At 52.1% G+C, this 12,065-nt stretch overlaps 4 protein-coding genes across 4 annotated transcripts; 2 read left to right on the forward strand and 2 right to left on the reverse strand.

Annotated features, from left to right (window-relative positions):
- Nucleotides 1-90: 90 nt before the first annotated feature.
- LAESUDRAFT_11212 (uncharacterized protein) lies at nucleotides 91-1,133 on the forward strand. Its single transcript, XM_040901210.1, has 3 exons — nucleotides 91-326; nucleotides 386-499; nucleotides 548-1,133. Exons 1-3 carry the CDS (start codon nucleotides 261-263, stop codon nucleotides 1,094-1,096), a joined length of 729 nt encoding a protein of 242 aa, XP_040770186.1. The 5' UTR covers nucleotides 91-260; the 3' UTR covers nucleotides 1,097-1,133.
- Nucleotides 930-5,463, reverse strand: LAESUDRAFT_689397 (uncharacterized protein). The gene is made up of 23 exons (XM_040906019.1): nucleotides 5,096-5,463; nucleotides 4,364-5,038; nucleotides 4,106-4,312; nucleotides 4,035-4,045; nucleotides 3,908-3,979; nucleotides 3,726-3,849; nucleotides 3,546-3,668; nucleotides 3,321-3,492; nucleotides 3,201-3,260; nucleotides 3,123-3,146; nucleotides 2,944-3,068; nucleotides 2,736-2,889; nucleotides 2,661-2,682; nucleotides 2,400-2,610; nucleotides 2,085-2,348; nucleotides 1,973-2,033; nucleotides 1,811-1,923; nucleotides 1,744-1,753; nucleotides 1,597-1,691; nucleotides 1,484-1,537; nucleotides 1,403-1,429; nucleotides 1,321-1,338; nucleotides 930-1,269 (listed from the first exon to the last, which is right to left on the reverse strand). The coding sequence occupies exons 1-23, from the start codon at nucleotides 5,414-5,416 to the stop codon at nucleotides 1,264-1,266; spliced, it is 2,949 nt and encodes a 982-aa protein (XP_040770187.1). The 5' UTR covers nucleotides 5,417-5,463; the 3' UTR covers nucleotides 930-1,263.
- A 212-nt stretch (nucleotides 5,464-5,675) lies between these two features.
- Nucleotides 5,676-8,791, reverse strand: LAESUDRAFT_689401 (glycosyltransferase family 2 protein; the record flags this gene model as incomplete). The annotated part of the gene is made up of 2 exons (XM_040906020.1): nucleotides 5,676-8,678; nucleotides 8,738-8,791. The coding sequence occupies 2 exons, from the start codon at nucleotides 8,789-8,791 to the stop codon at nucleotides 5,676-5,678; spliced, it is 3,057 nt and encodes a 1,018-aa protein (XP_040770188.1).
- Nucleotides 8,792-9,889: 1,098 nt separating this feature from the next.
- LAESUDRAFT_668532 (glycosyltransferase family 8 protein) lies at nucleotides 9,890-11,926 on the forward strand. The gene is made up of 2 exons (XM_040905377.1): nucleotides 9,890-10,066; nucleotides 10,120-11,926. The coding sequence occupies exon 2, from the start codon at nucleotides 10,143-10,145 to the stop codon at nucleotides 11,748-11,750; it is 1,608 nt and encodes a 535-aa protein (XP_040770189.1). The 5' UTR covers nucleotides 9,890-10,066; nucleotides 10,120-10,142; the 3' UTR covers nucleotides 11,751-11,926.
- The last annotated feature ends 139 nt before the right edge of the window (nucleotides 11,927-12,065 follow it).

Raw genomic sequence — 12,065 nt, forward strand, 5'->3', positions numbered from 1 at the left:
CCGAGGCGGGCCACGCAATGATTATGGAGGCTGTCATGGGAAATTCATACTGCCAATGTATCAATCCTGCATTGCAAATGCAGAGGCTTTAGCGCACCTCCGCCTCGGGATCGGACACGTTGCATCATCGCGTAAAGCGATACAGCCACATCAGATTCCCGCTCAACTGTCGATTAAGCACCGCAGCTGCTGCAAACTCGCCAATTCCACAGTATAAATAATGGACAATGGCCGGTGCGGGTTAGTCATTCATTAAAGACATGTTCCCTGTCATCCTGCTTTTCAAAATACCACTGCTTCTGTCTGCCGCACGATTCTCCGCTCTGGTAAGATTCGATTACCTATTTCCTTGATGCGACACAATCGGCTCAAAGCGTCTCGTTAGTGCGGTACACCACCTCAATCCACGCCGAAAGCGGATGAGGAAGCCAAGTTCCAATGCTTAGAATCTAAAGCCCTTCGAGCCGTCATTCGGTGGCTACCTCCGCTCCTCGTGATGGTAAGGCTGGTAGCCCGAACAACTGTATCGTGCTTAACAAAAGTACAGCCATCCGTATGGCTCACCTTCATTTGCGAGAGCACTCTCATATTGCTTACTATATTCTTGCCCAATGACCGACCATCGGTGCATACGCTCATGGGCACGGTGGCCCTCCCCAATCTCCGGCTCACAACGTCATTCATCCTGGGCTGGGCTCTCCTTGCCGCGGGCGCCCTTATCCGTTCGACTTGCTATCGCCATCTTGGCACTTATTTCACGTTCGAGCTCGCGGTGCGCCAGAACCACAAGCTCGTCACTACCGGACCCTACTCCATCGTGCGACACCCTGCCTATACGGGCAGCATCATGGCGCTCGCCGGAATCGCTCTCATGCAACTCGGCCCCGGCTCCATGTGGGCGGAGGGCTTTAAGCTGTGGACGACGCCGGGAGGGACATTGCTGAGCTTCTTTTGGCTCGGGATTCTGATGATCATTCCGTTCGGGATTGTGTCCAGAACAAAGATTGAGGATCATGTCCTAAGAAACGAGTTTGGCAGGCAATGGTCTGATTGGGCAGCGCGAACGCGCTACAGGCTGCTCCCAGGCATTTTCTGAGAGCATTTGTCTATATTTAACAGGATATCCCTAAATCAGTGTACCTGTAAATCAACACGCAGCATAATGTACACTAGCGTCTCATCACCGCGTTCCAGTGATATGCGCCTCGGATAGAGACTGACACTAGACAACTATGCGGACATCGAATTACCCGCAGAAAGGGATTACAACTAGATCCGAATTAGAATGCATCAACTCATCCAGATGACAGGAGCGCTTACTCTGAACAAGAAACCAAGCTGAAATCCCACAAGTGGGCATCAGCACATGCAAGATAATATCAAGTCGACTTATAACGCTCACATCCTCAGGTGTCAATCTTCCCATAGCCTGGAATGTTTTAGTCATCATACTGCGGTTGTAAATAACACCGGCTTTACGTACCGAATCATCCGTCGACAACGTTGCATCGATCATGGCTGATTTCTTTTCCTGCAGCTATAGTGACGTGCATATTTGCTGTTTGAAATCGGTCATCAATACTAAGAGACACTAACCTGAACGATACGACTTTCAATGCTGTCTTCCACAACAAGCTTGACTACTTGCACAGGCCTATGCTGGCCCAGCCTATGAATACGGTCCATTGCCTCTGCGAAAAGCTTCAATGCCCGAAAGATTACCCTATAGCCGGCGAGACTCACGATACTCAACCTGGAAGAATACAACGTTGAGCACGATCAGCGTGAAAGATTGGCTGATTAGACATACCGCGGGGTTCCACCAGCTGTCCATCAGGAAGACACGCGATGCCTCTGTCAGATTCAGTGCAACACCGCCAGCCTTCAAACTAACGAGAAAAACCGTAACATGCACATTGTTCACTACCAACCAGTCAGACCAGCCCCGAGCTAGGATTGACAGAGTACGTACTGAAGTATTGTATCGTAGCATCACGAGCCTGAGGGCTCATGGTACCCTCGAGACGACAAATCTGGGACGGAACAGTTAGAGCGCATCAACCAAACGCGAGAGAACACCTCACATTGAAGCCAGCCTTCTGTAACCTGTACGCAACCAAGTCGAGGAAATTGACAAATTGACTGAAGACGATGCTCTTCGTAGTCGCATCCTGCTTGCGAAGATTGCTGAGCTCTTCAACGAGTGCCTCAATCTTAGACGAGGACCGCCACTGATTTAGGTCAAGACGTCCAAGTATCCCCTGTCGCGGCTTGGCGTTTTCTTCCAACTCCAGAGCAGAAGCTTCCAAGTCAATGGTGAGTGGTAAGTGGCATACCGGGCATGCCGGCTATACCAAGAAAGTGTCAGCTACGTTCAACCAGGGTAGCATCACGCGCACGTTGATCTCAATGGCAGTATTCAGATATTGCTTGATGCACTCGCGATCAAAGATGTGCCTGCATTTAGCTTGGATCGCATCTTCTGCAATCTCATTGCAAATTCGGCAAACAGTGGCCTCGCCTACGTCGTCTTGCAGGAACGTTCCCGCGTTGCTCTTGCTCCGCAGAACGAGGTCGGGATGACAGGCCATTTGCCGCATACGAGTAAGTCTGTGATGCTAGTGAGTGGCAACGGCAAAGCGACGCTGATGTAGACTCACAAACTGAAGATATTGGAATAATCTAGCATGATATGTTCAGCGGCGTCAGCCCCTTGGAGAGATGCGATAACTTACTGTTGAGAACTGTACCAGCGTCAACATACGTATTGAACTGCCGCTTCGCATCCGAGAACAAAGACAAATAGAGCTCTTTCTCTTCGGGACTGAAGTGGTCCCTTCTGACTACTACGGTCCGAGGCGGTAACCCGAGGTCATCAGCCCGTTCAAGCTGGTTTACAGAACATCAGTCGCTGATAAGATGACTCGATTATTGAGGCCAAACCTTGGTTCTACGCAGCATCATCCTGTCTAGCAGGATCTTCAGCTTCCTGAACGCAATCTTTCCGGGGCCTATCATGCCATGCTTCTGGATAGGAGTCAAAATCTCGTTGTTCCACAAGCACGTCTGTAATGGAGAATATTTATTTCTGGCAACCATCACTGGAATCAGACAACTTACATGTTTCATGGGGCTATGGCCACAATCTGTGGATTTTCACTCAAAATCACGAGAACTGATTGAAGCTTGTCTTTACGTACCGTCGCAGCTCCTCTTGTCGCTAAATCTCCAATGAAGGGATTTGCAGTCACATTGCTTGCCTGAACCGAGCGATTGGCACCGTCAAACAGCGTTAGCACCAGACGTACCGGAATACTCACAGAAGTAGTACGAGAAGGGATCGCCGCCCAAAAACCGAACCAAACTGTATAGTTCACCTACGCGATTCTGCAGCGGAGTGCCGGACAAGCACCATTTGTAGTTACCCTGCAACTCGAACGCAGCCTTGGCAGTGTTGGTCGATCTCTCCTTGATGTTATGCGCTTCATCGAGCTGTGTGCCGACCACTGAGATCGCAATAAATGGTAAGTCGGCAAATTGCTCACGATGATGCGATTCCAGTGAATCTGGTGGACGGGTGATTTCTCCTTGACAATCATGCCCTTCCTCTTGAACCCGGCCTCCTGTTTGCGGAAGGAGCTCTCAAGCACGGCGTACGTCGTTAAAACCTATCACATTTTTGTCAGTCGGAAAATTCGGATCAAGGATGAAAGAAAAGCACTGACAACATCGAATCTCCTGAGTGCTTTGACATCCGACTCTCTGGAGTGCCCATGCCAGATGAGTACCTTGAGACCATCTGTATGGGCTTCAATTTCGTTCCGCCATTGCATGATAGCGACAGTAGGGCTGTATGTCCAGGAAATGTCAGAGCAAGGTGGATAGTGTGGGGTGCCATGTTACGTACGCCACTACCAGATTGGGCTTGACACCGACATCGGAAACCCATAACGCTATCATTTGTATCGTCTTACCCATTCTGTTGTGACAATATCAGTTGCATGACCAAACCAACAATTAAATGGGCTACCAACCCCATCTCGTCCTGTTCCAGATGGATTGTAAGAATGATTGCAGAACAATGCAGCTGATGGTGCAGACTTACAGCCAGCATACCTCCTCTCCATACGCCCTTTTCCTGGTTCCTCATCCAATACAAGCCCTCTGATTGAAACGGAAGGAGTGCGAGTTTCAGATTAGCTGGCTGTTCGGCCTTCTGCGGGACTACAACGGCTATCTTCCTTTCAAGATCACCCCAAACATCTCTCAACTCGGCATGGTGCCTATTGAGGGCTAATGTAGACTTCTCTGCCTAAGGTAAGATCGTCAGGCGACAATTTTAAGCACAATGGTCCAATCGTACGTGAGTAAGCTTGCGACCAAGCTTTGCGCGCAACCTCGCCTCGTCGCTCAACAACTGCTCCCTTTCCTGTTTGGCATTCTGTCTGCCACGTCTCAAATCCATGAGCGTCATCGCTCTGGGTTTGCTCCTGGCGGATCGCTGCTTGCTTTTGCCATTGCTTTTAGCCAATGGTATGTCATTTTCGGAATCGGATTCTGAGGGATCCTCCTGCGAGACATAGTCATCATCTTCATCCCGGTGTCGCTGTGTCTTGGCCAATCTACGCTCGGCAGCCGCCGCTCTCTTAGCAGCTTCACTATGAACGGGGGCACGCGACTTGGAAGAGCCCGCACCAGCGCTAGACGTGCCCATCGTGTAACTGTGTTCCAGGCGAGCGTCTTCCAGTGACTGCTGGATCGCAGCATCCATCATGATTCCTTCATCGTCGATACCAGCAACAGATGCGGTATCAGAGATGTTGCCCTCATAAGTACCATCGCCGCTCTCATTTCCCGAGGTAGAATCAAGGTCAGATGCTTCGTATTCTGACCCACTATCGTCCGACTCGTCGATGAATGCGATGTCATCTTCGCTGTCTTCTTCAGAGTCCGGTGGATCCTCTGCTCTGGCTGAGGCGTCTGGTGGACTCGGTCTAGTCGTCTCCACCACGCTGCTAGTCCTAGAAAGCCCACCAAGCTGAAGGAGAAACATTTCAGTCTCTGTGTACTGACAGTATGTCATAAGAGGATCAACCTTTGCCTGAGATACAGTAATCTCGACATATGCCTTGTTCTTGGGAGCTGTCCTCCTACGCTTGCTCGCCTGTTGAGTATTCGTTGGAGTAATATCTTCAATGTCTTCATCGCTTTCTAGTGCTCTTTTCATGGTTTTGGAGGCTATATCCGACTTCCTTGACCTTTTCAGTTGAGATTTATCGTCCGTGTCGCCATTGACAGAGGTAGCAGGAGTCGATTGCTTGGAATTTGCTGTACTTAACAAAGGCGACGATACGCTTGAAGTAATTGAGACAGATGTCGACATCTCACTGCGGGTGCTCATCCGAGTGCGAGGCATCGTGCAGAATGGACAAGAGGGACTCTGTGACCGTCGATGAAACAAGACCGTCGAGACGAGAGACTCGGAGACGCGACGCGTTCAAACCTTATTCATGCACGCGTTTGATACGCGCCCGCAGTAGCGCTCAGCCGCCTGCCACCGGCGGGAACTGTCACTAACGCGAACCTTTCAATTCCAACCCGAGCTTCGATTGCATCGCACTTCGACCATCATAGAACGTACAACTTAAAGGGAGACATGTGTTTGGCCAGTACAACTACTCGAAGGAAATTGCAAGCGTCACAAGGAATAACCAAAGTCCAACTCTCTGCAATCTGTTCAGAGTCTCCTCCTTCCTGGGGCCGTCTCCAGCTCTATTCGTAAACCAATCAAAGCTCATACCAATGTTCCTGAATTCCCGCCTCTCTATCATGCCTATCAAACGACCGAACTCACTGAAAATCCGGATGATGCTGCTTTCGACTATGGCTGCAATCTTGCGCATTCCGGTGACAGTCGTGTCAATCTGAGCAACCCTATCAGCGTTCCTCCAGATGTGGCGATACAGGTCATGGAGTATGTTGGCCATAAAAAGTGCGAGGATCATCCGCACTCCGAAGTACGCGACACCGATGGAATAGTTGGCGGTCGCAGGGAACAGCGAGGACGCTAACCCGCCCATCGCCAAAGCTACGCAGCACGCCAAGAGCTCGGCGCTGTTTGGAACCGTCTCCCTGTAAGAGAATTCAGGATACCTGGCAATCAGACCGCCGTCACCTTTACTCCACAGGTAAAACCTCCAGTAAGACCTGCGGCCGAGGTTCCACCATGGATGGGTGACTATGACAGATGGAGCAGCGTGAAACCCGTCACCGCCATGGGAAATGGAATAGTCGCGCTTCCTCCGGCAGTAGTCTATATCCTCACCGCCGCCAGTCTTAGGAAAGCCTATATCGTACTCAATTCCATCTGCCACGTTCCTACGTGCGATGAGGTTCGCAGTGACGCCCCACGGTAGGTCTGTATCGTCAGCTCTCTTGCTGGCGATATCCCAAAAGTACGTCACTCCCGCAAGGTGGATAGCAGCTGTGGCAATCGTGTCTGCGACCGGGAACAACGCGTTTCCGACGAAGCCCGCTGCTTCTGGATGAGCGCGTATCACCTTCTCTGCCTCGATGAGAATGTTCTCCTTCGGAGTGACATCGTCATCCAAGAAGAGCACAAACTCGGCAGCGGACTCCCGCAAGCCTCTGTTGCGCGATGCGGATGCACCGAGGTTCGCCGCGTTGACACGGATACGGACGTCTGGACGACTTCCGTATCTGCGCACTAACTCGGAGATATTGGGAGACAGGGGGTCGTCGATAATGACTATGAACATCACTACGCACGTCGAGGAAGGTTGCAGAGCAAGGAATCTGTCCATGAACGTCAAAGTAACCCGGTAACAAGGAATGATCACGTCAAGAGCGAGTTTTCTCTCGACGTTGGGATTGCGAGATCGAAGCCAAGCCTCGACAGTAGACGTCGCCTCGTCCAATGGACCGAAAGTCCAGTCAGCGGCGGACGCCTTCTCGTAGCGGGCGTCTTCGCTACCGCCGACCTTATTGTTGATCCTGGACGGGATCATCCGGGAGCACCCCCAACGGCGATAGAGTTGATATAGGAAGGGGTCGCCGTCTTGGTTGATGAAGACCGCCGGGATGACTTGGCCTCCGAAGATGTCCATGTGAATCCTATTCAGAACCGGGAACGTTGGCATACCAGGGAAGGAGGTGTCCGTGAAGGCGACACATCCGAAGCCATCGGGCACATGTTCCTGTGCAGCAATGTCTGCGAATACGTCGACGATCGCTGACATCCAATTGGGATCCTGCACGGTCACATCGTCTCCCATTAACGTGAAGTATTCGCAACCGTCCTCCCATGCCCTCTGAGCACAATCGCGCCAGAGCGCGCATACATGACCTCGAGGATGATCGCAGATGAGGGTATCAATCTGCGATATACCCTCGGTACGCAGCATGCTCTCTGCTCGATTGACTCCGCCTGGTCGGTCTCCGAGAAGGAATACATCGTCGTGGTCGATGGCAAGGTAGATGCGCAGATGGTAGCGCATACCGAGGCGTCCGATGTCGTACGCAGTCGTAGACAGCAACGAGCGGGCGAAATTTCGCAGGTTATCTAAACAGTCTTCTCGATGGGACGATCCGCGCGAGGTGATTGGAAGAAGGATGGCGAAAGTGTGCGCTTCTGTCTGCAAATCGACCTTCTCGCTTCTTCGCAAGCGTTCCAGCGTCAAAGAAAGCTCGGAGCCCTCCAGAGTCGCCAGCATCTGATCCGCTTCATCCGCAATCCACCGCCATGTTCGTGTCATTCCTTCTTCAAGAGACGTAGTCGGAGTCCAACGCAGTCGCTCTTGGATGAGCTCGTTATTCGAATTGCGGGAGCCTACGCCCACGGGCCTGTCGAGGACGTAGGAGTACCGAACCTGCTCCGGCTTCAAGCCTGCGCATCGGATGGCCATTTCAGCAAGCTCTTGGATAGTGACAGCATGGTCACAGCCGACGTTGACGGGCTCCCGACACTCGGACCACAGGAGGCGGACGATCGCTTCCACGGCATCGTCGATGAAGCAAAAGCTCCGCCGCTGAGACCCATCGCCCCAAAGCTCGATGTCTGCGGGGAAGTCGTCGATGCGCTGTGCAGCTAAGGCCTTCCGCAGGAGAGCTGCGGGTACCTTCTCATGTCCCCCTCTCCAGCAACCACCAGGACCGAAAATGTTGTGAAACCTAGCAATACGAACCTCCATGCGTGACGTATACTGCTGTAGGACGTGTTCAGCGTGTAGCTTTTCCAAACCGTAAAGGCCTTGCGGCTTGGGGGGCATATTTGCGTAGACATCCGACTCCCGCAAGGAGACGTCCACGTTCCCTACCTCCTGCAGCGTGTCTGGATACACACATGCTGAGGATGCATAGAGAAAGCGGGCAACCCCAGCTGAGAGGGATGCGGAGAGTACATTGATAAGCATAGTGTGATTCTCGTTGTAGATAGTGGAATCATTCGCGGAGTGGATCACTCCCATACCGCCCATGGTAGCGGCAAAGTGAAGAACGATCTTGACACCATTTATGGCGCGTGAACAGAATGTCGGATCGCAGAGGTTGCCGATCATGATATCTATCCCGGACGAAGCTTCAATGTACCTGCGAGGGTTGATGTCCACCACTCGCACTCGATGCCCACCGCCAGCGAGGCGGTTCGCAACATGGGCTCCCTACGAGAACTTTAATCAATATAATGGCTCCATGGCTCGCACTAACAGGGACTCCGTACGATGAAGCCATTTCCTCCGGTCACCAAGATAAGATCGTTCTTCCGGGAGGGCATACCTATTAGACTTAAGGCAGCAATCTGAGAACACTGTCGTCCGAGATAATCCAAGGCGGTCCGCTTAAATATGGGGACATCGGACAGAGCTCTTATAAGAGTCCAGGCGGCTCCCTCGTAGTAGATGAAATTGGTAACTGGATTCTTACTTCCACTATAGAACGACCAATCTACAGGTCATAACGTCGACCGATACGCTCCTCCACTCAAGCATCAGCATATTGGAACAATGCTCAGCCCCATAGGGGCAGAGTTGACGTAATGCCAAGGAGTGTTGGGTCTTGGAAGAACTCCGAGTGACGATGAAGGTCTGGGTCTGGGGCATGTAAAAGGTTCACTGATTCATGATGATGATGTGTACCTGAGCGTTGTCCGAGAAAGAGTATATTCTATCCATACATTGCGGATTCACTCATAAGCTCGGTACATGCGTCCTTGAATAAGCCATCCGTTCGTCCCAAATGATCAAAAACCAATATGGCCAGATCATCACGGCTGAGAGTTGTCAAACCGCTGCGGCGCGAGGAGTCCCTCAAATGCATCGGTTGCAAATGGTGAATTAGGGAGCCCCTCCTAGACACTAAATTGATATGGGCTCAAACACTGGGAAGCGGATACCTCGTTCGAGGCAGACGTGGCCACAGGGTTAACGTCACGTCCGGAAGCGAATTATGAGGGGAAGCTTGATATTACCCATGAACGATACAGCTGCCGAGTCACTGTGCATAATAGTGGGCAGCATGTGTGCCTTCGAAGCCAGGCTGCTTTTAAGCCAGTAAATATCCTACCAGTCTGGATGGCGTTGTGAGTGACTGACGCTAAGCCCTTTGGCTCTGTTACGAGACGAACGCACCACTTTAACGCCACCTGACTTGAGGCAGCTCTCAATGCGGTGTTTCGAACGTGCTAAACCGCATCGGAACCCTAATTATCTCGTCATCCCGAGGGCGGGCGTCATTTGCCGAGGAGTCCGCGCTAGTCCGCGGGTTGGTGCAAGGGATATATGGGGTAGGGTCCCAGACAATTCGGTGAGTTCTCGCCCAATATTAATTGTGAGGTCTGGGTAACGCTGCATTTGGCTGCATGAGCGCGACCACGAGGACGTCATCCGACAGCCGTGAGGTGTCCAGGCTCAGTCAAGCAAGAGAGGAAGACCGTACGATAGAGAAGACCTTTCTGCATTTATACCGTTCGAAAGACAAGTTATCCCTTGCATTGCACACGAAGCTCCCCTACTGCCCTTGTCAACATCTATTGACTGCTCTGTTGCATCGAGTAAGCAATTATCCTCACTGTTGATCATTTCTCACGTATTGTTCAATGCCTAGGACGCTAGTACAGCCGTCAGTAAATGATGTCGAACGAAGATACCAACTCGCTGTACAAGTTCACGCCAACGCAAGATTGGTTCTCCTTCCACATAGACACATGGAGGTCGTTGTTTCCCTTGGTCCAATCTCCACGCCCTCGTGTGCTGGAAATCGGGTCCTGGGAAGGCCGCTCTGCCGTGTTTATGTTGACCGAGCTGTGCGCCACTGGCGGCGAGGTCGTCTGCATCGACCATTTCGACCTCATGGAGACCGACGCAGGGCGCGAGCGTTACGCGAAGATCACTCATAACCTGTCCCTGACTGGGAAACCGTTTCGCATCCTGGATGACTTCAGCGTCCCCGCGCTAATGATGCTCTTGCAAGAGGAAATGTCATCCGCTCACCCAGGCTTCGACTGGATCTACATAGATGGATCGCACGAGGCTGATGACACGTTCCTTGATGGAGAGCTGGCGTGGAGGTTGGCGAGGCAGGGCGCGATCATGATCTTTGACGACTACCACTGGGACAAAGAGCCTGAGGACAGCATTCACCACCCCAAGCGCGGCATCGACGCTTTCATGACGCTGCACGCTGGGGAATTTGAGCTGTTGACGAGCCACACCCAGTACCAGGTGGTCCTGCGAAAATCATGCGACATGCGCATCGGCTTCCTCGTGAAGGGAAACGCAGACCACGGACTGGACTCGGCGCTCGGGTACGGTGTGCATGTCGTCCTCACCATTGACTCTCCATACGCGATGGCAGCGGCGGTTACCATCCGCAGCGCCATTGCACACACAAGCGGACGCTTGACGATCTACGTGATCAATGCCGGCCTCACCGAAGAAGACAAAGATCGCATTCGCGCGTCAGCCCCAGTGCAACGGGAAGCCACCATCGTGTTCCTCAGCCTCCCCAAAGATAGTTTCGCGAGAGCAGAAAGCATGATCTGGGCGAAGATCGATATGATCCCCGCACTGCCTGTTGAACGAGTGCTCTATCTTGACGCAGATCTCCTCGTGCGAGGAGATCTGCGAGAGCTTTGGGACACTGATCTCCAGGGCAGGTCCCTGGCTGCCGTCACGGATGTTGGCTACCCGCGTGGTCATAAGGGACCAAAGCGCCCGTACTTCAATGCAGGTGTGCTGCTTATGGATCTGGCGAAGATCAGAGGAAACATGGACGCGCTACGCACGACAATGGACGGGATGACGACTAGCCGATTCCGTGATCAGGATGCATTGAACGTCCATTTCGACGATGACTGGGTTCCGCTGTCGTTGAAGTGGAATGCGCAGGGCTTGGGAACATATGCCGAGTTACCTTCCGCAGATCGAACGACCATCAGCCTCGCAGAGATGCACGATCCACGCATCGTCCATTTCACTGGTCCTGTCAGTCCAGAGATGGAGAAAGTCCTGAACCCGTACGTGCAGCCGTACACGGCAAAACCATGGGGATATGCGGGCGCGCCGGGACACCCGTACCAGGAGGAATGGTGGAAGATGCTAGAGGGTACTGCTTGGAAAGGTTGGAGACAGTCCGATGAATATTGCGCCTCTTGTGTGCAGGAGAGGGATAATGCAATGCGTGCTGCTTGCGATCGTTTCAGACAGAGGGTCGGAGAGGCCGTAGTCATTCATTAGCTTACGCATTTTGCATTACGTTGTTGACGGAATCTTCCACCTCAAACGACTTAGCTATGAAGGAATGGCTCTCTGATCATTGTCGTCCAAAGCCGGCTTGGGTTTGGACGGTAAGTGTAATGGTCCATATCAGCTCGAAGACACGCGAGGCAGTCATATTATTCATTTGTCTACTGACGTCAAAATGCCACGTTCGATGAGAATATCAGCATTCACGTTGCGGCCTACTCCTGACCTGTGACCTAGAAATTAGCATAACTGCATGTATCGTAGTGGTTTTGAGTAACGACGTAGCTATCTTCGACAAGGAAAAGC

The sequence above is a fragment of the Laetiporus sulphureus genome (assembly GCF_001632365.1).
Source record: "Laetiporus sulphureus 93-53 unplaced genomic scaffold LAESUscaffold_1, whole genome shotgun sequence".
NCBI lineage: Eukaryota > Fungi > Basidiomycota > Agaricomycetes > Polyporales > Laetiporaceae > Laetiporus > Laetiporus sulphureus.

Excerpts from the sequence above, each read along its gene's own strand:
- LAESUDRAFT_11212 (XM_040901210.1), top strand. The coding sequence starts at position 261 with ATGTTCCCTGTCATCCTGCTTTTCAAAATACCACTGCTTCTGTCTGCC. Across the intron at positions 327-385 it reads CCGCACGATTCTCCGCTCTG|TGCGGTACACCACCTCAATC; the intron begins GTAAGATTCGAT and ends GCGTCTCGTTAG. Across the intron at positions 500-547 it reads TACCTCCGCTCCTCGTGATG|CCATCCGTATGGCTCACCTT; the intron begins GTAAGGCTGGTA and ends ACAAAAGTACAG.
- LAESUDRAFT_689397 (XM_040906019.1), bottom strand. The coding sequence starts at position 5,416 with ATGCCTCGCACTCGGATGAGCACCCGCAGTGAGATGTCGACATCTGTC. Across the intron at positions 4,313-4,363 it reads TTGGTCGCAAGCTTACTCAC|GCAGAGAAGTCTACATTAGC; the intron begins GTACGATTGGAC and ends ATCTTACCTTAG. Across the intron at positions 2,611-2,660 it reads TATTCCAATATCTTCAGTTT|ACTTACTCGTATGCGGCAAA; the intron begins GTGAGTCTACAT and ends CTAGCATCACAG.
- LAESUDRAFT_668532 (XM_040905377.1), top strand. The coding sequence starts at position 10,143 with ATGATGTCGAACGAAGATACCAACTCGCTGTACAAGTTCACGCCAACG.